This window comes from Amblyomma mixtum, chromosome 10 (assembly GCF_055824585.1).
Source record: "Amblyomma mixtum isolate Tamu chromosome 10, ASM5582458v1, whole genome shotgun sequence".
Taxonomy (NCBI): domain Eukaryota; kingdom Metazoa; phylum Arthropoda; class Arachnida; order Ixodida; family Ixodidae; genus Amblyomma; species Amblyomma mixtum.
Genome location: NC_143021.1, coordinates 44,302,322 through 44,326,575, shown reverse-complemented (window position 1 = coordinate 44,326,575; position 24,254 = coordinate 44,302,322). Strand labels below are relative to the sequence as shown.

General features: G+C 45.3%; 1 protein-coding gene across 1 annotated transcript; it reads right to left on the bottom strand.

The window, feature by feature from the left end:
• Window positions 1-3,352: 3,352 nt before the first annotated feature.
• Window positions 3,353-4,135, bottom strand: LOC149325675 (uncharacterized). Its single transcript, XM_089564364.1, has one exon. It carries the CDS (start codon window positions 4,133-4,135, stop codon window positions 3,353-3,355), a length of 783 nt encoding a protein of 260 aa, XP_089420490.1.
• Between the last annotated feature and the right edge of the window lie 20,119 nt (window positions 4,136-24,254).

Sequence of the window (24,254 nt, the reverse complement as noted above, 5' to 3'; positions counted from 1 at the left end):
TCCCCTGTCATGCACACACTTTCGATTACTTCTCGCGCTATAAGCTTGTTCCCACGGAATGCATTTATCCTTACCGTCTAGCTTGTACATATCGCTCATCCGTATCGGCGTGCAATAACAGCATCCTGAATTTATTAAACCTTCGCCCCTGCACTTACATCTACAATACACGTCATAATGACGCATGGGTGGTGCCTCACTGTCGTACAGAGTACAGTCGCCAGTCCATTTCGTATCATGCTTGTATTCTTCTAAATAGCTTTGTGCTCATCGATACCTTCCCGGAAAAATTGTCATTACGAGCGCTACATGCACATTTCCTTGCAGCCAACATCACATGATTCTCTTGTATTTATTTATTTATTGAATACTGCGGACATGCTGTATGTCCAAGCAGGAGAGGGAAATACATACAGGAGGGAAAAGCAAAACAGGTGCGATAGTAACGAACGATATAAACAAGCAACGCAAAAGTACAATTGAGAACGCGGTTACAGCACAGCTACTAAACCAGCAGTGAAAATCAAGAATGATTACAAAACAACGGAGAGTTCTCCGGTAGAGCATTCCATTGAGAAACTGTTCTCGGAAAAAAAGAAAACTTGTAGGCATCTGTGCGTGCCAAAATAGGTTTCAGGCTAAGGGCATGCTTATGGCGCGAGGCTCGTGTGGAATCATTAACGATGTAATTTTCAGGTCGGATACCAATTCGAGAAAAGTATAATGAATGAAGGAAGTTGAGACGGGCTTTCTTCCTTCTATCTGCCAGTGGTTCTAAGTCTGCGAGTTTCAACATGGCGGAAGGAGAGTCTAGGCACCTGTAACGGTTGTAAATGAATCGTGCCGCAAGACGTTGCATTCTTTCTAGTTTTTGGATGTCATGTACCGTGTAGGGGTCCCATACAATGCAGGCATATTCGAGACTGGGCCTTAGAATAGATTTATATGCTTTCAGTCTTAGGGCACTAGGGCAACCGCTCATCCGAAGCTTCAGAAATCCTAGCTTTTTGCGGGTGGAGGAGCATATATTTTCGATGTGTTTCGTCCATTTGAGCCGTGACGTTATTGTGACACCTAGATACTTATATTCTTTTACAGCTCTGATTGCAATGTTATTAATGTTGTATAAAAAATTATGTTGCGCGGTCTTTTTACAGATGCAAAGAGAAACTGTTTTGTCAAAGTTAATAACCATTTCCCATTCATTACACCATTTAGCTAAATATTGTAGATTTGCATTCAAAGTAAGCTGGTCAGACACAGATTTGATAGACTTAAATATAATACAATCATCAGCAAACAGCTTTACGGACACAGAGGGATCGAGAGCTTCTGGGAGATCGTTTATATAGATATTGAATAGTACTGGACCCAGAACCGATCCCTGAGGCACACCTGAGTAAACCTCTAAGAATCGAGAGGTGGCTCCATCGATGTCGACAAACTACTTTCGCTTTGATAAGTATGATGTGACCCAATTTATTATTTGATCCGGAATGCCTCATAATTTCATTTTTATTACTAGTTTATGATGAGGTACTCTATCGAAAGCTTTAGAATAATCTAAAAAAATCATGTCGACCTGGCCACCGCAATCAAGCACTTTAGCAAGTTCATCTACAGTGACCACTAGCTGTGTTGTAGTTGAGAATCCTCGACGGAAGCCATGTTGCGCTTTGGTCATTATTCCCGTGTGGTCTAAATAATTATTGAGGTATCTGGTGAGTACGTGTTCTAGCACTTTGCAGGAGGTGGAAATCAATGAAATAGGGCGGTAATTACCAACTTGTAGTCGGCTGCCGCTTTTAAAAACCGGAAGCACGCGAGAAATTTTCCATTCATCTGGTACTGTCCCCGACTCAAGAGACTTATTAAATATTATTATCAAAAACTTGGCTAGTATTTCAGCGTACATTTTAAGAAAGGTAGTGGGAATATTATCGGGGCCGGGGGATTTCTTGGGGTCTAGCCGCAGGAGTAGTTCTACTATTCCTTCTCTGCTAATAGTGACACTTCTTTCGAGACTGTTCAGACAACGATCGTTTAACGGAGTGTTAGATTTAGTGAAAACGCTTTGGAAATAAGTATTAAAAGCATCAGCTATATCCTTTTTATCTGTAACGGTAGAATCATTGACGGTAATCTTGTCAAGTTTTCTACTTCCTTTGTTTGAGAGAAACTGCCAAAATTTACTGGGATTTTCAGTCACGAAACGACCAAGCGTCTCACCAAAGTAGCGCTGTCTTGATTCTTGTAACTGTGAAGCAAGGGTAGCTTTTAGACTGCTAATGACAGAAATGGCAGTGCTTTTCTGTCTCCGATTTCGTTTCGGCTTACGTTTAACGTGAATTATATCTCTGGTTATCCAGGGGCTTCTCCTATCTACCTTCTTTTTTCTATCTGGAACAAAGTTATGCAGACAGAAGTGACAGAGAGTCCTAAACCTTACCCAAAGTGCATTAGCGTCACCACTATCGAATGATTGCAATGAATCTTCTAAATAGGAAACAATGCTAGAATGATCCGCTAAAGCAAAATTTTTTACCGTTACGATCCTAGAAGCAATCTTCAGGGATTGGCGTGGTAGTGAGCAATAAAAAAATACCAATTTATGGTCCGAGATTCCATCATGCACTTCGGTAGTACAGTTTGTTATGCTATTTGGACAGAGGATTAGATCTAACACTGAAGCTGATGATTCAGTTACACGAGTGGGGGCTAGAACCACCTGCTTAAGATTATAAGCTAACAGCATGTCCAGGAGAGTGTCTGCACTTGGTACTTCATGTGTGCCAGCAGTCAGCGATTCCCAGTCAACATGTGGAAGATTAAAATCACCTGCTATTATCATGTTATCACTTCGGTATCTACCTAGCTGATCGTAAAGTTTTAACATAAAGTCATGGTGAACTCCGGGCGCCCGGTAGACACCAACGATAATAATAGGATTACCACAAAAGTCAATTTGGCACAGCACACTTTCATGGTCACTGTCGATGGTAGGCAGAGCATGAGATGATAATCCATATTTAACCAGAATCGCAACTCCGCCTCCCCTCGATAAGCGATCCCTACGGTAAGCAGTGTAAGAAGGTGGGAAAATGCAACTGTCAAGCACATGAGGCTGCAGCCAAGTTTCAGAGAGTTTCAGAGAGGGGATCGTAAGAAAGTAAAGCATGCTCAAGAAGTTCCTGCTTATTGCACACACTCCGCGCATTCAAACAAATAAGGCGAAAATCTTTCTGCTCAGTCAACTCGTTATCAAGGCGTCATGGCTCTTCCGGCTGCTTCGTGCTACGCAACAGCACCCTGCAGTTCTTTTCATCGTCCCACGCGTAAAGATCATCGTTTATCAGCAGTTTGTCATGAACCAGCTTTGCTTTATCGTTAGGGCGACGATCGTCTTCAAAGGACTGCCACAATTTCTTTTCTGTTGTGTGACGTATGAGTAATCGTGCGACACCGACACCCCAGAATCCTTGAGCTTGGAGCAGTTTTGAAATATTGCATGCTTTTCGTTGTAGTTAAACACGCGAAAAATTACTGGACGAGGCCTATCCATATGGGGTTTGCCAATTCGGTGGATCCGTTCAACTGTGCTCACCGAGACGCCTAGTTTATCTTGACATACTTTCTGGAGGACTTTTTCTTTTAAATCAGCTCTCGTTTCTTTTGGGCTTTCTTTTACACCAAACACTACAACGTTGTTCCGGCGAGCGCGGTCCTCGTAATCCACCATCTTCTTGCTTTGCGCTGCCAAGGCTTTTTGCAAATGCTTTACCGATTCCTCAAGTTGCCGTATCCTTCCTTCGTTAGCTTTGCATAATTCCAGAACCTCGTCTAGCTTTGTTAGCTTTGAGTTTATCTCAGAAAGGGTTGCATCGCGACTCTCGTTGCTTGCCTTCATTTCCTGCAATTCTTCCAGGATTAAGCTTAATGTTTCCTTCTGTCCGGGACCTGGATTAGGCTCAACGTCCCCGCACACAAGAATCAAGAGAGCTGACCAGCAATCAACAATCATGCAAAGACACTTCTGAGGGCACGGCAGGACCACAAGTGCGTAATGCCTGGTATGAAAGCTACAATATGGATTGTAGAAACTAACCTGCACAACCAGCCAGGCGAATTTAGCCATGCTGCTCTGAAGAATGCTGCCGTGCCCTCTGAAGTTCACAGGACGGTCGGGTGGTTTTAAAGCGTTGTCTGGTGACGTCGCTGTCTCAGAAGCCCGGTGATGCCATCTGACGATAGCAGCTTGAATTGCGTGTCGGTCATCTTGAAAAATCGCTGACTTGAGGCCCAAGCATCCGTTGTCGCACGGCGCATGCCCAGCCAGACCAGGCTTGGTCGGTCCAGGCGGCGGCCCGGCGAGGCAAAGAACCTGCACAACCAGCCAGGCGAATTTAGCCATGCTGCTCTGAAGAATGCTGCCGTGCCCTCTGAAGTTCACAGGACGGTCGGGTGGTTTTAAAGCGTTGTCTGGTGACGTCGCTGTCTCAGAAGCCCGGTGATGCCATCTGACGATAGCAGCTTGAATTGCGTGTCGGTCATCTTGAAAAATCGCTGACTTGAGGCCCAAGCATCCGTTGTCGCACGGCGCATGCCCAGCCAGACCAGGCTTGGTCGGTCCAGGCGGCGGCCCGGCGAGGCAAAGAACCTGCACAACCAGCCAGGCGAATTTAGCCATGCTGCTCTGAAGAATGCTGCCGTGCCCTCTGAAGTTCACAGGACGGTCGGGTGGTTTTAAAGCGTTGTCTGGTGACGTCGCTGTCTCAGAAGCCCGGTGATGCCATCTGACGATAGCAGCTTGAATTGCGTGTCGGTCATCTTGAAAAATCGCTGACTTGAGGCCCAAGCATCCGTTGTCGCACGGCGCATGCCCAGCCAGACCAGGCTTGGTCGGTCCAGGAGGCGGCCCGGCGAGGCAAAGAACCTGCACAACCAGCCAGGCGAATTTAGCCATGCTGCTCTGAAGAATGCTGCCGTGCCCTTGAATGCTTGAGTTTTGTGTTTTTCTTGGTGCCTTTTATTTTTTATTGGTGCTTTTTTTGCTGTAAAATGTCTTCTAATTTCTGCTACCACTAAAGGTAACGTCTTTCCAGAATTTTAAAACTTTTAAATTATTAAACTGAACGTGTTTTAATCTGAGTGTGTTTGAAATTTTTATGTTTCAAACCTGACTTGTTTTAGAATGCGTGTTTAGAATGTGTTTCAAACTGCATGTGCTTTCATTTGGAGTGTTTTTGTTCTGTAGGGTGGAAATTTTAGGTCTGTGAGATGAAGTGCGAAATTGAATCCTGTAAAATCTGTACGAGCACTGCTGCCGAACTGTACATAGAGGGGGCCGGGCTCCGTCAAGCCGCAGTTACGCGGCTTTTACCCGTCACCCCCTTTTCTCCTTGAGAGAGAAAACAAAGACGATTTGATTTAATAGTTCCGTGAATCTTCGGTAGTAAGCACTGGCGGACGACGGCCAGGAACCTGTTCCAAAACGTGCGCGTCTGGTTCATCTGTTGACAAAGCAGACAGCCCTGAAAGCCCAAGTGCCCCAATCTATGTTTTCTGAATTACTTGAAAATCAAAAAGATATCGCGCAAGACATAGCAGACATCAAGCAACAGTTTCATGCCCGATGTGAGGCACTTGAATTGCGTGTGTCTGCCCTAGATGAACCTCATGACCATGAGCCTATTTGATCATGTGAAGACCTGCGTTCCGAAATTCCTTCCACGTCGGGTGTTGTATCAGACTTGCTAAAAAAAATTGATGATTTGGAAAATAGATCCCGAACCAACAACATTACCCTGTTTGGACTAACTGAGGATGACGAAATAAATAGTGATTCACTGTTAGCCAATGTCTCTCAACTAACTGGTGACAAAATAAAGATTCCATGTCCTCAAATTGAACGTTGGGATAGGCCGGGCAGAAGTCGCAATGGGCTACCCCGACTTGTTATTCTTAGACTTTTAGATTGCCGGGAAAACATTACAGTAATGCCAACGGAGAAAAATTCAGAAATCAGTATTAAAGAAGGCTTTTCCTTTGCGGGTTCGTACAATCAGGCAGAACCTTTGGAGAGCCTCGGCTTCCTTTCGAAACAATGGCTCATTGGTTCGTTTTCATTGTGACCACGTCTTCATTGACAACGTTCACTACAAGCGGAAAGATGCGTCTAATTCTTTAGTTATGGCAAATGGGGATACCCCTAGTCAAGCTCGTACAACTCAAGTACCTTTTTCTAACAAGGTACCCATGTGGGCTAGTTGCGTACATCAGACATAACTTCACCAGCGAAAGTACGAGACATGGTGGAAAAAACAGCGCAAACTAAGACGGAAAACACAGAAAAGAGGGGAGACACTACAAGCGCTTGTAGTGTCTCCCCTCTTTTCTGTGTTTTCCGTCTTAGTTTGCGCTGTTTTTTCCACCATGAATTCACACCAACTAGCCCAAATGTCTGCTTTGCTAAAGTACGAGACGCCAGGAGAAGAAGAACACGAAGAAGAAGAGCCAGCGTTTTCCTGTGTCGTTCTCCTGGTGTCTCGTACTTTCGCTGGTGAAGTCTGATGTACCTTTATCTACTGCTGCACCCTCCTCACTGAGCCAAGTGCCTTTTTCTGCTGCTGCATCTTCCTCAGCCAATCAGCAATCTCCTAGTATTACTCCGCGCTGACTGAACTCCAAATCTTATTATTTGACAACAGATGCGGGAGATTTCATTTCCTGGCGGAATGATTACCTTCTTCAAGCACCGCCCCCGTTCCATGTGACCTGCTCGGACCTTCGTTTAAAAGACCGACAGCCAGGCTTCAACTTCAGTGGGCACAGCGGACCGCACATAAGCATGTTGCCTTACGCTTCGTTGTTCTGCTTTGCGCAGGTTTTTCTGCTCGGTCCGTCCAAACTGCTTCTTCATCAGGATACCGCTACAGTCGACACGTGCCTTCAAGATCATTTGACAACAGATGCGGGAGATTTCATTTCCTGGCGGAATGATTACCTTCTTCAAGCGCCGCCCCCGTTCCATGTGACCTGCTCGGACCTTCGTTTAAAAGACGGACAGCCAGGCTTCAACTTCAGTGGGCACAGCGGACCGCACATAGGCATGTTGCCTTACGCTTCGTTGTTCTGCTTTGCACAGGTTTTTCTGCTCGGTCCGTCCAAACTGCTTCTTCATCAGGATACCGCTACAGTCGACACGTGTCTTCAAGATCATTTGACAACAGATGCGGGAGATTTCATTTCCTGGCGGAATGATTACCTTCTTCAAGCACCGCCCCCGTTCCATGTGACCTGCTCGGACCTTCGTTTAAAACACCGACAGCCAGGCTTCAACTTCAGTGGGCACAGCGGACCGCACATAAGCATGTTGCCTTACGCTTCGTTGTTCTGCTTTGCGCAGGTTTTTCTGCTCGGTCAGTCCAAACTGCTTCTTCATCAGGATACCGCTACAGTCGACACGTGCCTTCAAGATCATTTGACAACAGATGCGGGAGATTTCATTTCCTGGCGGAATGATTACCTTCTTCAAGCGCCGCCCCCGTTCCATGTGACCTGCTCGGACCTTCGTTTAAAAGACGGACAGCCAGGCTTCAACTTCAGTGGGCACAGCGGACCGCACATAGGCATGTTGCCTTACGCTTCGTTGTTCTGCTTTGCACAGGTTTTTCTGCTCGGTCCGTCCAAACTGCTTCTTCATCAGGGTACCGCTACAGTGGACACGTGTCTTCAAGATCATTTGACAACAGATGCGGGAGATTTCGTTTCCTGGCGGAATGATTACCTTCTTCAAGCACCGCCCCCGTTCCATGTGACCTGCTCGGACCTTCGTTTAAAACACCGACAGCCAGGCTTCAACTTCAGTGGGCACAGCGGACCGCACATAGGCATGTTGCCTTACGCTTCGTTCTTCTGCTTTGCACAGGTTGGTTGTTATTCTACTACAATTAGAAGTGATTTCCGCGGTCTTTTGGTCCTGCCGTGCCCACAACGCTCTGTTATCATTGCCCAAGACGTGTTTTGTGTTTGCGCGCTGCTTTTATGTGGTGACATTGAATGTAACCCTGCGCCTGATAATTCAAATGAGGACAGTACAGAACTATTAAAGCAGTTGCTTACAGCTCATTCCAAGTTAACAGCAGAGATTGTAGCCCTCAGAACACAACAAGGAGATTTGGAAAAAACAATATCTGACTTAAACTCTCGCTTTGCGGATTTTGAAAAACAAACAGAACGTATTGATAATATGGAACGCACAATTCACGACTTGCAGTCGAAACTGGTCTATATGGAAGATTACAATAGACGTTCCAATTTAGTCGTTTTTGGTGTAAGCGAGGAACCAGATGAGACAGAATCTGATCTAAAACAGAAGGTTCTGACTGAAATTTTCTCGGAAACACTTGATGTCCATTGTACTTCTGTACTCAAAGGAAACCCTCAGGAAACGAAAACTATTATAAATAGTACTAAATCTGAGAGACAAGAAAATGAAGGTGACCTTAATCAATGATAAGTTGCTCGTTGCTGGCCAGATGTTTTCGTGGGATGATACTACTAACACAAGGGTGAAACTGTCATCGCGGAACACACGAAAAAGTGAATGACGTAGTGCGCGGATCAAGAAGGAATTAAGACTTATATACATTAATGCGCGGAGTGTATTCAAGAAAAGCGAACAGCTTGAGGCACTTCTTCTTGGGTACAATCCACATATCGTCATCATTACGGAGACATGGCTTCGCAATGAAATAGATAACACAGACGTTTTTCTTCCAACTTATCAAATCTATCGGCGTGATAGATTATCAAGAGGTGGTGGAGTGGCGGTTTTGGTTAAAAATAATATTCATGCGACTTTAACTCGGCAAATTGATGACCATGAAAGCATTTCCCTAAAGCTATCTTTTAGGGGCCGTTCCGTTTTTCTATTTGCTGTTTACCGAGCTCCAGATTCCCCTCCTCAGTTTCTACGCGATTTGTCGGAAAACATGTCATCATTCAAACATAAAAACGTAGTTCTTGTCGGCGATTTTAACTTACCTAACACTAATTGGGAGTTCGCCTCATCTAATTCACGACATTGCGCAAATGCTGAACACTTATTTGATATTATGCTGTGTCACAATTTGAAACAGGTAGTCGGACAACCTACACGTATTCATGGCTCATCTGCTTCCATTCTTGACTTGATTTTTGTGAACCGCTCTTTTGAAATGTTTTCTGTTTCGATCCATCAAGGACTATCTGATCATGAGTATGTCTATTTCACTTGCGATTTCGTCGCTGATAAATGTGTCGTACCGTACAAAACCGTATTTGTAAAACATTTCTCGCGTGCCAGGGATGAGATTGTATTAGATTGTTTAGATCTGTGTCTCAGCACCTTTGTCGGAACTGGCACTTCTGATCTCTGGACCAAGTTTAAAGACATATGCACATATTGTATCAACCAATTTATTCCATCAAGAGCTAAAAAAAGTGGCAAATCTAATCCCTGCATTACGCGAGAAATCTTGCATCTCAAAAGAAAACTTAAACGCTTAAGAAGAGCCCGTGTCCCTCACAACATCAATCAAACGAAGCAGGCTTCTTTAACCAAAGCTGTTGCGGCTGCTAAGCGACATTACTTTCAAAACAGTTTGCCGAATTTCATTCGTAACGCTCCTCAGAAATTTTGGAATTTTTTAAGCACAGAAAAAAAATCCCTGCCTGCGATGATTTATGAGGGCACGTTGCTCACCAACAAAAAAGATATTGCTGACAAGTTCAATTCATATTTTCACAGTGTGTTTTCCCAACCTGCAAATAATTTCACAACTCGTGATTCTTGTTCCCAGCCTGTGCACGATCTCGTATCTCAACCTGGTATTTTTGCAATGCTTCTGAATCTTAAAACAGAAGCAACTCCTGGGCTTGACGAAATACTTAATTCATTTTTACATTGTTATGCTGAGATGGTTTCTCACTTTCTTGCTATCATTTTTCGTGCTTCTCTTTTGTCTTCAAGTCTACCACCCGATTGGAGAGTGGCCAGTGTCGTGCCCATACAGAAAGCAGGTGATGCCGCATTGTTTAACAATTACCGTCCCATATCGTTGACCTCTTCATGCTGCAAGCTTCTTGAACACATCGTAGCCAATTACATTAAAGCATTTCTTGATGACAACAACAAATTATCGGCCTGCCAGCATGGTTTTCGCAAAGGCTTTTCTACGGTCACCCAACTTACATCCGTAATTCACTATTTCGCTCAAGTTCTGGACAATTCCGGCCAAAGAGATGTCATATTTCTAGATTTTAGGAAAGCTTTTGATTGAGTTCCGCACAATAAACTTATCCATAAACTTGAAACTATAGGTCTTCCTTCTTTTATTGTTAATTGGGTTGCGGCTTATTTATCTAACCGATTTCAATATGTTAGTATCGATGGTCATTGTTCTACAAAACTTCCAGTCACTTCTGATGTCCCGCAAGGCAGTGTCCTTGGGCCATTACTGTTTCTTATCTATATTAATGACATCACCGACATCATGTCTCATCCTGTTCAAATTAGGTTATTTGCCGACGATTGTGTTTTGTTTAATGCAGTTAAAGTTCAAGGCGACCAGATTTTACTTAATCATAACCTACAGAATGTTAGTGAATAGTGCGTTAAATGGGGGATGGAACTGAACGCTGACAAGACAGTTTTTATGCGGATCACTGATAAAAGAAACAGTCATTCCTTTTCAAATAATCTTCCCACTCGGCACCTTTCAGAAGTCAAAGAATACAAGTACCTAGGAGTAACACAAACGAATAATTTTATTTGGAATAAACATATTGAAGCCGTATGCTCTTCTTCGTTTCGCAATCTCTGTTTTCTCTGTTAAAACAAGCTCCCTCTAAAGTTAAGCAATTGGCATATTACACCATGATTAGACCAACAATTGATTATGCATGCACTGTTTTGGATCCTCACACAAAGACTAACATTAATGCCGTTGAAAGAATTCAGCGGAAAGCAGTTCGGTTTATATTTTCGAAATATCGCACCACTGACTCACCATCTGCTCTGTTGCTTCAACATAATATACAGTCCCTTGAAACTCGGCGTAGAATACCAAGGTTAAGATTTCTCTTTCTATTGAAAAATAACAAACTGTCAATGGCTCCCGATTTGTATCTCCAACCGATAACGTCAAGGCCAACAAGAAACAGGCACACTGAATCGTTAAAACCTTACTTTTCCAGAACTAACATATTCAAATTTTCTTTTTTTCCCCGCACCATTACCGAGTGGAATCAGTTACCACCATCATCAACAGTTGACATTGATGCCATTAAAGAGGCCGTTCAATGATTTTTTTTACTTGCCTTGTACTTTTGTTTTGTGCTTTTTGTATTGTGTTTATTGTGCCCCTCCTGCCAGGGCCCTTCACTGGTCCTGCAGTATGCCCTAAATGATAATAATAATAATCTAGTGTTCAGCATGGCTTTAGACGAGGGTTGAGCACAAAAACACAATTATCTGAATGTTTTCATCACATTTCTACATTTCTACTAACATAATTGTGGCAATCAAGTTGTTCCTATATTTATTGATTTCTATAATCCGTTTGATACTGTAAGTCATTCTAAACTTCTGTTCAAACTTAACCTCGTATTAAAAAACCCGTGTTTGGTAAACCTGCCCGCTCTCAATACGTGTCATTCAATTCAGGCGAATCCTATGTGGCCCCAGTCTCGCCTGGCGTGCCTCAAGATTCCGTCTTATGTCGCTTAGTCTTTTTACTTCACATTAATGACCTGCGCAATAATATCACTTCTAAAATTTGAATGTATGGCGACGACTGTGTTCTGTACGACGTCATTCAATCCGCCGAAAATCAGTGTAGTTTTAAGGAATCACTTACTACACTTTGTGAATGGTGTAATGACCGGCAAATGAAAATTTATTTTCGCAAATCGGCACTCATGACATTTGCTAACAGCTCTTCGTCCTCTCTTTTCTCCTATTCATCTAACAACTTTTCACTAGAACGGGTGTTTGAATACAAGTACTGAGGTCTTATTTTTACTTCCAACCCATCTTGGTCGAAGCATGTTAATTTCATCTGCAGGAAAGTCCTAATGAAACTGGGGTATTTAAGACGTACATAAGCTGCAGCTACAGTAGAATTGAAATCATTAATCTATCAATCGAACACTTGATTACGCCTGCGTTATATAAAATGCTCACAAATTGAAAGAAACTACCAAGACTGAAAATGTTAAAGGCCTTTAGGGTCCTTGAAATTTCTGTTTTGTGTTACACATGCTCATTATCGTCTTTCATGAGCTAGTTATATTATTCCATCTCAATCCACCACCACAAGACCCTTCCATGAACTTCACCTCTTCCCTTATTATGCTCGTACCAATACATTTAAAAACATCTTTTTCCCTCGTACCATCGATGCCTGGAACATGCTCCTTGGCTCATTCCGCACCCTTCCTCGGCATGAATTCATTGAAGCAATTGCGACTCATTTGGTTAACCTCTTAAATTGTAATTAAATTTTCGCTTTCTGGAATTCTTGTGTTTTCTTGTTTGTTTCATTGCACTGTATACTTATCTTGGATTTTCTATGTGCACCTACAACCCCTGCTATAGCTCGAAAAGGAGCTGCAGTATGTAAAAATAAATAAATAAAATAAATAAAGTTTGCTTTGAACTAGCAACTTTATATTCGAACACAATCGAACCGTACCTTTCATACCGTGGCAGAATATTCACAAGCAAAGGAAGGCAGGGCACGCGCAAGGATGTATAAAGATGAAACGAACCAAAAGCTTGTGAGTCGCTATGTATCTAACAGTTAACCGCAACAAAAGAGATGCCCAAAACAAAGCAAAAAGGGGCCGAATAAATTAACAAAACCTGTATTCTCATACGAAATTTGGCTAGAACGAAATAAATGAAAGCCAACAAACAACAGTCAGTGACAACAAAGCCAGTAACCAATCGCAATGAGAGTGTAATAGTAACATGAAATCAAACGCAGCAAACAAACGCGGATAAAAAGTGACGAGCATAATAGCACTAGAGGGAGATTACAACTGAGAAAACGCGAAAAGCCTGAGAGATCACAAACAAGAAAACGAAGTGTTAGGCGTGTGACAAGCAACAAGCCGACCTTCCTGATCCGTTGAGGGAGGCAATAAAATTTCGAGGGAGTAAAGGTGGGATGGAAAAAAAAAGTAACACAGGAGAGGCGCCAAACCCAAGGTATGCTGAGAATTATATCGAGGTGGAGAGGAAAATTGTCTTTTTTTCAACTGGAAACAGACAGCGGGCTGGCGCTCCCATGGTTTCGCTTGTCGATGTTAGCTGCTTCTATTATTTCACGGCTGAGTTGGTTTCTGCTTTTTGCCATAATTTCTCTGTCGAAAGTACGGAGAGACGCGTCGACAACACACGTCGAGAGCCTGTATATTGAATAGCCGAGTTTCCAGCCTTCTTTTATTTTGCCTTAAAATCATGTTCTAGAAGGTTTTTAAAAATACGAAGGTTTTTAAAAATCGTTCCCTGTGGACTATGATGCTTCTGTCAGGATCGTGCCATGCTCGGCACATAACCTCTGTTGAGTTCTTTCGTCGCCCTGTGCTAGCGCTGTTTCGAGTACGATCTGAAACCAACAGTGCAAGACTCCACACTTCTGAGGTTCATTTCTTCTCCATCGATGGCTTCCGCTTCACTCGTTCTTGAGGGTTTCCGGAATCGTTCCCTGTGGACTATGATGCTTCTGTCAGGATCGTGCCATGCTCGGCACATGACCTCTGTTGAGTTCTTTCGTCGCCCTGTGCTAGCGCTGTTTCGAGTACGATCTGAAGCCAACAGTGCAAGACTCCACACTTCTGAGGTTCATTTCTTCTCCATCGATGGCTTCCGCTTCACTCGTTCTTGAGGATTTCCGGAATCGTTCCCTGTGGACTATGATGCTTCTGTCAGGATCGTGCCATGCTCGGCACATAACCTCTGCTGAGTTCTTTCGTCGCCCTGTGCTAGCCTGTTTCGAGTACGATCTGAAACCAACAGTGCAAGACTCCACACTTCTGAGGTTCATTTCTTCTCTATCGATGGCTTCCGCTTCACTCGTTCTTGAGGATTTCCGGAATCGTTCCCTGTGGACTATGATGCTTCTGTCAGGATCGTGCCATGCTCGGCACATAACCTCTGTTGAGTTCTTTCGTCGCCCTGTGCTAGCGCTGTTTCGAGTACGATCTGAAACCAAGAATCCAAGACACCACCCTTCTGAGTTTCATTTCTTCTCCATCGATGACTTACGTTTCACTCGTTCTTGAGGATTTCCGGAATCGTTCCCTGTGGACTTTGATGCTTCTGTCAGGATCGTGCCATGCTCGGCACATAACCTCTGTTGAGTTCTTTCGTCGCCCTGTGCTAGCGCTGTTTCGAGTACGATCTGAAACCAAGAATCCAAGACACCACCCTTCTGAGTTTCATTTCTTCTCCATCGATGACTTACGTTTCACTCGTTCTTGAGGATTTCCGGAATCGTTCCCTGTGGACTATGATGCTTCTGTCAGGATCGTGCCATGCTCGGCACATAACCTCTGTTGAGTTCTTTCGTCGCCCTGTGCTAGCGCTGTTTCGAGTACGATCTGAAACCAACAGTGCAAGACTCCACACTTCTGAGGTTCATTTCTTCTCCATCGATGACTTACGTTTCACTCGTTCTTGAGGATTTCCGGAATCGTTCCCTGTGGACTATGATGCTTCTGTCAGGATCGTGCCATGCTCGGCACATAACCTCTGTTGATTTCTTTCGTCGCCCTGTGCTAGCGCTGTTTCGAGTACGAGCTGAAACCAAGAATCCAAGACACCACCCTTCTGAGTCTCATTTCTTCTCCATCGATGACTTACGTTTCACTCGTTCTTGAGGATTTCCGGAATCGTTCCCTGTGGACTATGATGCTTCTCTAAGAATCGTGCCATACTCTGCACATAACCTCTGTTGAGTTCTTTCGTCGCCCTGTGCTAGCGCTGTTTCGAGTACGATCTGAAACCAAGAATCCAAGACACCACCCTTCTGAGTTTCATTACTTCTCCATCCATGACTTACGTTTCACTCGTTCTTGAGGATTTCCGGAATCGTTCCCTGTGGACTATGATGCTTCTGTCAGGATCGTGCCATGCTCGGCACATAACCTCTGTTGAGTTCCTTCGTCGCCCTGTGCTAGCGCTGTTCCTAGTACGATCTGAAACCAAGAATCCAAGACACCACCCTTCTGAGTTTCATTTCTTCTCCATTGATGACTTACGTTTCACTCGTTCTTGAGGATTTCCGGAATCGTTTCCTGTGAACTATGATCCTTCTGTAAGGATCGTGCCATGCTCTGCACATAACCTCTGTTGAGTTCTTTCCTCGCCCTGTGCTAGCGCTGTTCCTAGTACGATCTGAAACCAAGAATCCAAGACACCACCCTTCTGAGTTTCATTTCTTCTCCATCGATGACTTACGTTTCACTCGTTCTTGAGGATTTCCGGAATCGTTCCCTGTGGACTATGATGCTTCTGTCAGGATCGTGCCATGCTCGGCACATAACCTCTGTTGAGTTCTGTCGTCGCCCTGTGCTAGCGCTGTTTCGCGTACGATCTGAAACCAAGAATCCAAGACACCACCCTTCTGAGTTTCATTTCTTCTCCATCGATGACTTACGTTTCACTCGTTCTTGAGGATTTCCGGAATCGTTCCCTGTGGACTATGATGCTTCTGTCAGGATCGTGCCATGCTCGGCACATAACCTCTGTTGAGTTCTTTCGTCGCCCTGTGCTAGCGCTGTTTCGAGTACGATCTGAAACCAAGAATCCAAGACACCACTCTTCTGAGTTTCATTTCTTCTCCATCGATGACTTACGTTTCACTCGTTCTTGAGGATTTCCGGAATCGTTCTCTGTGGACTATGATGCTTCTGTCAGGATCGTGCCATGCTCGGCACATAACCTCTGTTGAGTTCTTTCGTCGCCCTGTGCTAGCGCTGTTTCGAGTACGATCTGAAACCAACAGTGCAAGACTGCACACTTCTGAGGTTCATTTCTTCTCCATCGATGGCTTCCGCTTCACTCGTTCTTGAGGATTTCCGGAATCGTTCCCTGTGGACTATGATGCTTCTGTCAGGATCGTGCCATGCTCGGCACATAACCTCTGTTGAGTTCCTTCGTCGCCCTGTGCTAGCGCTGTTTCGAGTACGATCTCAAACCAACAATCCAAGACACCACCCTTCTGAGTTTCATTTCTTCTCCATCGATGACTTACGTTTCACTCGTTCTTGAGGATTTCCGGAATCGTTCCCTGTGAACTATGATCCTTCTGTAAGGATCGTGCCATGCTCTGCACATAACCTCTGTTGAGTTCTTTCGTCGCCGTGTGCTAGCGCTGTTCCTAGTACGATCTGAAACCAAGAATCCAAGAAACCACCCTTCTGAGTTTCATTTCTTCTCCATCGATGACTTACGTTTCACTCGTTCTTGAGGATTTCCGGAATCGTTCCCTGTGGACTATGATGCTTCTGTCAGGATCGTGCCATGCTCGGCACATAACCTCTGTTGAGTTCTTTCGTCGCCCTGTGCTAGCGCTGTTTCGAGTACGATCTGAAACCAAGAATCCAAGACACCACCCTTCTGAGTTTCATTTCTTCTCCATCGATGACTTACGTTTCACTCGTTCTTGAGGTTTTCCGGAATCGTTCCCTGTGGACTATGATGCTTCTGTCAGGATCGCGCCATGCTCGGCACATAACCTCTGTTGAGTTCTTTCGTCGCCCTGTGCTAGCGCTGTTTCGAGTACGATCTGAAACCAAGAATCCAAGACACCACCCTTCTGAGTTTCATTTCTTCTCCATCGATGACTTACGTTTCACTCGTTCTTGAGGATTTCCGGAATCGTTCCCTGTGGACTATGATGCTTCTGTCAGGATTGTGCCATGCTCGGCACATACTCTGTTGAGTTCTTTCGTCGCCCTGTGCTAGCGCTGTTTCGAGTACGATCTGAAACCAACAGTGCAAGACTGCACACTTCTGAGGTTCATTTCTTCTCCATTGATGGCTTCCGCTTCACTCGTTCTTGAGGATTTCCGGAATCGTTCCCTGTGGACTATGATGCTTCTGTCAGGATCGTGCCATGCTCGGCACATAACCTCTGTTGAGTTCTTTCGTCGCCCTGTGCTAGCGCTGTTCCGAGTACGATCTGAAACCAACAGTGCAAGACTCCACACTTCTGAGGTTCATTTCTTCTCCATCGATGACTTACGTTTCACTCGTTCTTGAGGATTTCCGGAATCGTTCCCTGTGAACTATGATCCTTCTGTAAGGATCGTGCCATGCTCTGCACATAACCTCTGTTGAGTTCTTTCGTCGCCCTGTGCTAGCGCTGTTCCTAGTACGATCTGAAACCAAGAATCCAAGAAACCACCCTTCTGAGTTTCATTTCTTCTCCATCGATGACTTACGTTTCACTCGTTCTTGAGGATTTCCGGAATCGTTCCCTGTGGACTATGATGCTTCTGTCAGGATCGTGCCATGCTCGGCACATAACCTCTGTTGAGTTCTTTCGTCGCCCTGTGCTAGCGCTGTTTCGAGTACGATCTGAAACCAAGAATCCAAGGCACCACCCTTCTGAGTTTCATTTCTTCTCCATCGATGACTTACGTTTCACTCGTTCTTGAGGATTTCCGGAATCGTTCCCTGTGGACTATGATGCTTCTGTCAGGATCGTGCCATGCTCGGCACATAACCTCTGTTGAGTTCTTTCGTCGCCCTGTGCTAGCGCTGTTTCGAGTACGATCTCAAACCAAGAATCCAAGACACCACCCTTCTGAGTTTCATTTCTTCTCCATCGATGGCTTACGTTTCACTCGTTCATAACGATTTCCGGAATCGTTCTCTGTGTACTATGATTCTTCTGTAATGATCGTGCCATGCTCGGCACATAACCTCTGTTGAGTTCTTTCGTCGCCCTGTGCTAGCGCTGTTCCTAGTACGATCTGAAACCAAGAATCCAAGACACCACCCTTCTGAGTTTCATTTCTTCTCCATCGATGGCTTACGTTTCACTCGTTCATAACGATTTCCGGAATCGTTCTCTGTGTACTATGATTCTTCTGTAAGGATCGTGCCATGCTCGGCACATAACCTCCGTTGAGTTCTTTCGTCGCCCTGTGCTAGCGCTGTTCCTAGTACGATCTGAAACCAAGAATCCAAGACACCACCCTTCTGAGTTTCATTTCTTCTCCAACGATGGCTTACGTTTCACTCGTTCATAACGATTTCCGGAATCGTTCCCTGCGGACTATGATGCTTCTGTCAGGATCGTGCCATGCTCGGCCCATAACCTCTGTTGAGTTCTTTCGTCGCCCTGTGCTAGCGCTGTTTCGAGTACGATCTGAAACCAAGAATCCAAGACACCACCCTTCTGAGTTTCATTTCTTCTCCATCGATGACTTACGTTTCACTCGTTCTTGAGGATTTCCGGAATCGTTCCCTGTGGACTATGATGCTTCTGTCAGGATCGTGCCATGCTCGGCACATAACCTCTGTTGAGTTCTTTCGTCGCCCTGTGCTAGCGCTGTTCCTAGTACGATCTGAAACCAAGAATCCAAGACACCACCATTCTGAGTTTCATTTCTTCTCCATCGATGGCTTACGTTTCACTCGTTCATGACGATTTCCAGAATTGTTCTCTGTCTACTATGATTCTTCTGTAAGGATCCTGCCATGCTCGGCACATAACCTCTGTTGAGTTCTTTCGTCGCCCTGTGCTAGCGCTGTTCCTAGTACGATCTGAAACCAAGAATCCAAGACACCACCCTTCTGAGTTTCATTTCTTCTCCATCGATGGCTTACGTTTCACTCGTTCAAAACGATTTCCAGAATCGTTCTCTGTGTACTATGATTCTTCTGTAAGGATCGTGCCATGCTCGGCACATAACCTCTGTTGAGTTCTTTCGTTGCCCTGTGCTAGCGCTGTTTCGAGTACGATCTGAAACCAACAGTGCAAGACTCCACACTTCTGAGGTTCATTTCTTCTCCATCGATGACTTACGTTTCACTCGTTCTTGAGGATTTCTGGAATCGTTCCCTGTGGACTATGATGCTTCTGTCAGGATCGTGCCATGCTCGGCACATAACCTCTGTTGAGTTCTTTCATCGCCCTGTGCTAGCGCTGTTTCGAGTACGATCTGAAACCAACAGTGCAAGACTCCACACTTCTGAGGTTCATTTCTTCTCCATCGATGACTTACGTTTCACTCGTTCTTGAGGATTTCCGGAATCGTTCCCTGTGGACTATGATGCTTCTGTCAGGATCGTGCCATGCTCGGCACATAACCTCTGTTGAGTTCTTTCGTCGCCCTGTGCTAGCGCTGTTTCGAGTACGATCTGAAACCAAGAATCCAAGACACCACCCTTCTGAGTTTCATTTCTTCTCCATCGATGACTTACGTTTAACTCGTTCTTGAGGATTTCCGGAATCGTTCCCTGTGGACATTGATGCTTCTGTCAGGATCGTGCCATGCTCGGCACATAACCTCTGTTGAGTTCTTTCGTCGCCCTGTGCTAGCGCTGTTTCGAGTACGATCTGAAACCAAGAATCCAAGACACCACCCTTCTGAGTTTCATTTCTTCTCCATCGATGACTTACGTTTCACTCGTTCTTGAGGATTTCCGGAATCGTTCCCTGTGGACTATGATGCTTTTGTCAGGATCGTGCCATGCTCGGCACATAACCTCTGTTGAGTTCTTTCGTCGCCCTGTGCTAGCGCTGTTTCGAGTACGATCTGAAACCAAGAATCCAAGACACCACCCTTCTGAGTTTCATTTCTTCTCCATCGATGACTTACGTTTAACTCGTTCTTGAGGATTTCCGGAATCGTTCCCTGTGGACAATGATGCTTCTGTCAGGATCGTGCCATGCTCTGCACATAACCTCTGTTGAGTTCTTTCGTCGCCCTGTGCTAGCGCTGTTCCTAAGTACGATCTGAAACCAAGAATCCAAGACTTCACCCTTCTGAGTTTCATTTCTTCTCCATCGATGACTTACGTTTCACTCGTTCTTGAGGATTTCCGGAATCGTTCCCTGCGGACTATGATGCTTCTGTCAGGATCGTGCCATGCTCTGCACATAACCTCAGTTGAGTTCTTTCGTCGCCCTGTGCTAGCGCTGTTCCTAGTACGATCTGAAACCAAGAATCCAAGACTTCACCCTTCTGAGTTTCATTTCTTCTCCATCGATGACTTACGTTTCACTCGTTCTTGAGGATTTCCGGAATCGTTCCCTGCGGACTATGATGCTTCTGTCAGGATCGTGCCATGCTCGGCACATAACCTCTGTTGAGTTCTTTCGTCGCCCTGTGCTAGCGCTGTTTCGAGTACGATCTGAAACCAAGAATCCAAGACACCACCCTTCTGAGTTTCATTTCTTCTCCATCGATGACTTACGTTTCACTCGTTCTTGAGGATTTCTGGAATCGTTCCCTGTGGACTATGATGCTTCTGTCAGGATCGTGCCATGCTCGGCACATAACCTCTGTTGAGTTCTTTCATCGCCCTGTGCTAGCGCTGTTTCGAGTACGATCTGAAACCAACAGTGCAAGACTCCACACTTCTGAGGTTCATTTCTTCTCCATCGATGACTTACGTTTCACTCGTTCTTGAGGATTTCCGGAATCGTTCCCTGTGGACTATGCTGCTTCTGTCAGGATCGTGCCATGCTCGGCACATAACCTCTGTTGAGTTCTTTCGTCGCCCTGTGCTAGCGCTGTTTCGAGTACGATCTGAAACCAAGAATCCAAGACACCACCCTTCTGAGTTTCATTTCTTCTCCATCGATGACTTACGTTTCACTCGTTCTTGAGGATTTCTGGAATCGTTCCCTGTGGACTATGATGCTTCTGTCAGGATCGTGCCATGCTCGGCACATAACCTCTGTTGAGTTCTTTCGTCGCCCTGTGCTAGCGCTGTTTCGAGTACGATCTGAAACCAAGAATCCAAGACACCACCCTTCTGAGTTTCATTTCTTCTCCATCGATGACTTACGTTTAACTCGTTCTTGAGGATTTCCGGAATCGTTCCCTGTGGACAATGATGCTTCTGTCAGGATCGTGCCATGCTCTGCACATAACCTCTGTTGAGTTCTTTCGTCGCCCTGCGCTAGCGCTGTTTCGAGTACGATCTGAAACCAAGAATCCAAGACACCACCCTTCTGAGTTTCATTTCTTCTCCATCGATGACTTACGTTTCACTCGTTCTTGAGGATTTCCGGAATCGTTCCCTGTGGACTATGATGCTTCTGTCAGGATCGTGCCATGCTCGGCACATAACCTCGGTTGAGTTCTTTCGTCGCCCTGTGCTAGCGCTGTTTCGAGTACGATCTGAAACCAAGAATCCAAGACACCACCCTTCTGAGTTTCATTTCTTCTCCATCGATGACTTACGTTTAACTCGTTCTTGAGGATTTCCGGAATCGTTCCCTGTGGACAATGATGCTTCTGTCAGGATCGTGCCATGCTCTGCACATAACCTCTGTTGAGTTCTTTCGTCGCCCTGTGCTAGCGCTGTTCCTAGTACGATCTGAAACCAAGAATCCAAGACTTCACCCTTCTGAGTTTCATTTCTTCTCCATCCATGACTTACGTTTCACTCGTTCTTGAGGATTTCCGGAATCGTTCCCTGCGGACTATGATGCTTCTGTCAGGATCGTGCCATGCTCGGCACATAACCTCTGTTAAGTTCTTTCGTCGCCCTGTGCTAGCGCTGTTTCGAGTACGATCTGAAACCAAGAATCCAAGACACCACTCTTCTGAGTTTCATTTCTTCTCCATCGATGACTTACGTTTCACTCGTTCTTGAGGATTTCCGGAATCGTTCTCTGTGGACTATGATGCTTCTGTCAGGATCGTGCCATGCTCGGCACATAACCTCTGTTGAGTTCTTTCGTCGCCCTGTGCTAGCGCTGTTTCGAGTACGATCTGAAACCAACAGTGCAAGACTGCACACTTCTGAGGTTCATTTCTTCTCCATCGATGGCTTCCGCTTCACTCGTTCTTGAGGATTTCCGGAATCGTTCCCTGTGGACTATGATGCTTCTGTCAGGATCGTGCCATGCTCGGCACATAACCTCTGTTGAGTTCCTTCGTCGCCCTGTGCTAGCGCTGTTTCGAGTACGATCTCAAACCAACAATCCAAGACACCACCCTTCTGAGTTTCATTTCTTCTCCATCGATGACTTACGTTTCACTCGTTCTTGAGGATTTCCGGAATCGTTCCCTGTGAACTATGATCCTTCTGTAAGGATCGTGCCATGCTCTGCACATAACCTCTGTTGAGTTCTTTCGTCGCCGTGTGCTAGCGCTGTTCCTAGTACGATCTGAAACCAAGAATCCAAGAAACCACCCTTCTGAGTTTCATTTCTTCTCCATCGATGACTTACGTTTCACTCGTTCTTGAGGATTTCCGGAATCGTTCCCTGTGGACTATGATGCTTCTGTCAGGATCGCGCCATGCTCGGCACATAACCTCTGTTGAGTTCTTTCGTCGCCCTGTGCTAGCGCTGTTTCGAGTACGATCTGAAACCAAGAATCCAAGACACCACCCTTCTGAGTTTCATTTCTTCTCCATCGATGACTTACGTTTCACTCGTTCTTGAGGATTTCCGGAATCGTTCCCTGTGGACTATGATGCTTCTGTCAGGATTGTGCCATGCTCGGCACATACTCTGTTGAGTTCTTTCGTCGCCCTGTGCTAGCGCTGTTTCGAGTACGATCTGAAACCAACAGTGCAAGACTGCACACTTCTGAGGTTCATTTCTTCTCCATTGATGGCTTCCGCTTCACTCGTTCTTGAGGATTTCCGGAATCGTTCCCTGTGGACTATGATGCTTCTGTCAGGATCGTGCCATGCTCGGCACATAACCTCTGTTGAGTTCTTTCGTCGCCCTGTGCTAGCGCTGTTCCGAGTACGATCTGAAACCAACAGTGCAAGACTCCACACTTCTGAGGTTCATTTCTTCTCCATCGATGACTTACGTTTCACTCGTTCTTGAGGATTTCCGGAATCGTTCCCTGTGAACTATGATCCTTCTGTAAGGATCGTGCCATGCTCTGCACATAACCTCTGTTGAGTTCTTTCGTCGCCCTGTGCTAGCTCTGTTCCTAGTACGATCTGAAACCAAGAATCCAAGAAACCACCCTTCTGAGTTTCATTTCTTCTCCATCGATGACTTACGTTTCACTCGTTCTTGAGGATTTCCGGAATCGTTCCCTGTGGACTATGATGCTTCTGTCAGGATCGTGCCATGCTCGGCACATAACCTCTGTTGAGTTCTTTCGTCGCCCTGTGCTAGCGCTGTTTCGAGTACGATCTGAAACCAAGAATCCAAGACACCACCCTTCTGAGTTTCATTTCTTCTCCATCGATGGCTTACGTTTCACTCGTTCATAACGATTTCCGGAATCGTTCTCTGTGTACTATGATTCTTCTGTAATGATCGTGCCATGCTCGGCACATAACCTCTGTTGAGTTCTTTCGTCGCCCTGTGCTAGCGCTGTTCCTAGTACGATCTGAAACCAAGAATCCAAGACACCACCCTTCTGAGTTTCATTTCTTCTCCATCGATGGCTTACGTTTCACTCGTTCTTGAGGATTTCCGGAATCGTTCCCTGTGGACTATGATGCTTCTGTCAGGATCGCGCCATGCTCGGCACATAACCTCTGTTGAGTTCTTTCGTCGCCCTGTGCTAGCGCTGTTTCGAGTACGATCTGAAACCAAGAATCCAAGACACCACCCTTCTGAGTTTCATTTCTTCTCCATCGATGACTTACGTTTCACTCGTTCTTGAGGATTTCCGGAATCGTTCCCTGTGGACTATGATGCTTCTGTCAGGATTGTGCCATGCTCGGCACATACTCTGTTGAGTTCTTTCGTCGCCCTGTGCTAGCGCTGTTTCGAGTACGATCTGAAACCAACAGTGCAAGACTGCACACTTCTGAGGTTCATTTCTTCTCCATTGATGGCTTCCGCTTCACTCGTTCTTGAGGATTTCCGGAATCGTTCCCTGTGGACTATGATGCTTCTGTCAGGATCGTGCCATGCTCGGCACATAACCTCTGTTGAGTTCTTTCGTCGCCCTGTGCTAGCGCTGTTCCGAGTACGATCTGAAACCAACAGTGCAAGACTCCACACTTCTGAGGTTCATTTCTTCTCCATCGATGA

What these genes read in the sequence shown, in the direction of transcription:
- LOC149325675 (XM_089564364.1), bottom strand. Translation starts at nt 4,135, where the DNA reads ATGGCTAAATTCGCCTGGCTGGTTGTGCAGGTTAGTTTCTACAATCCA.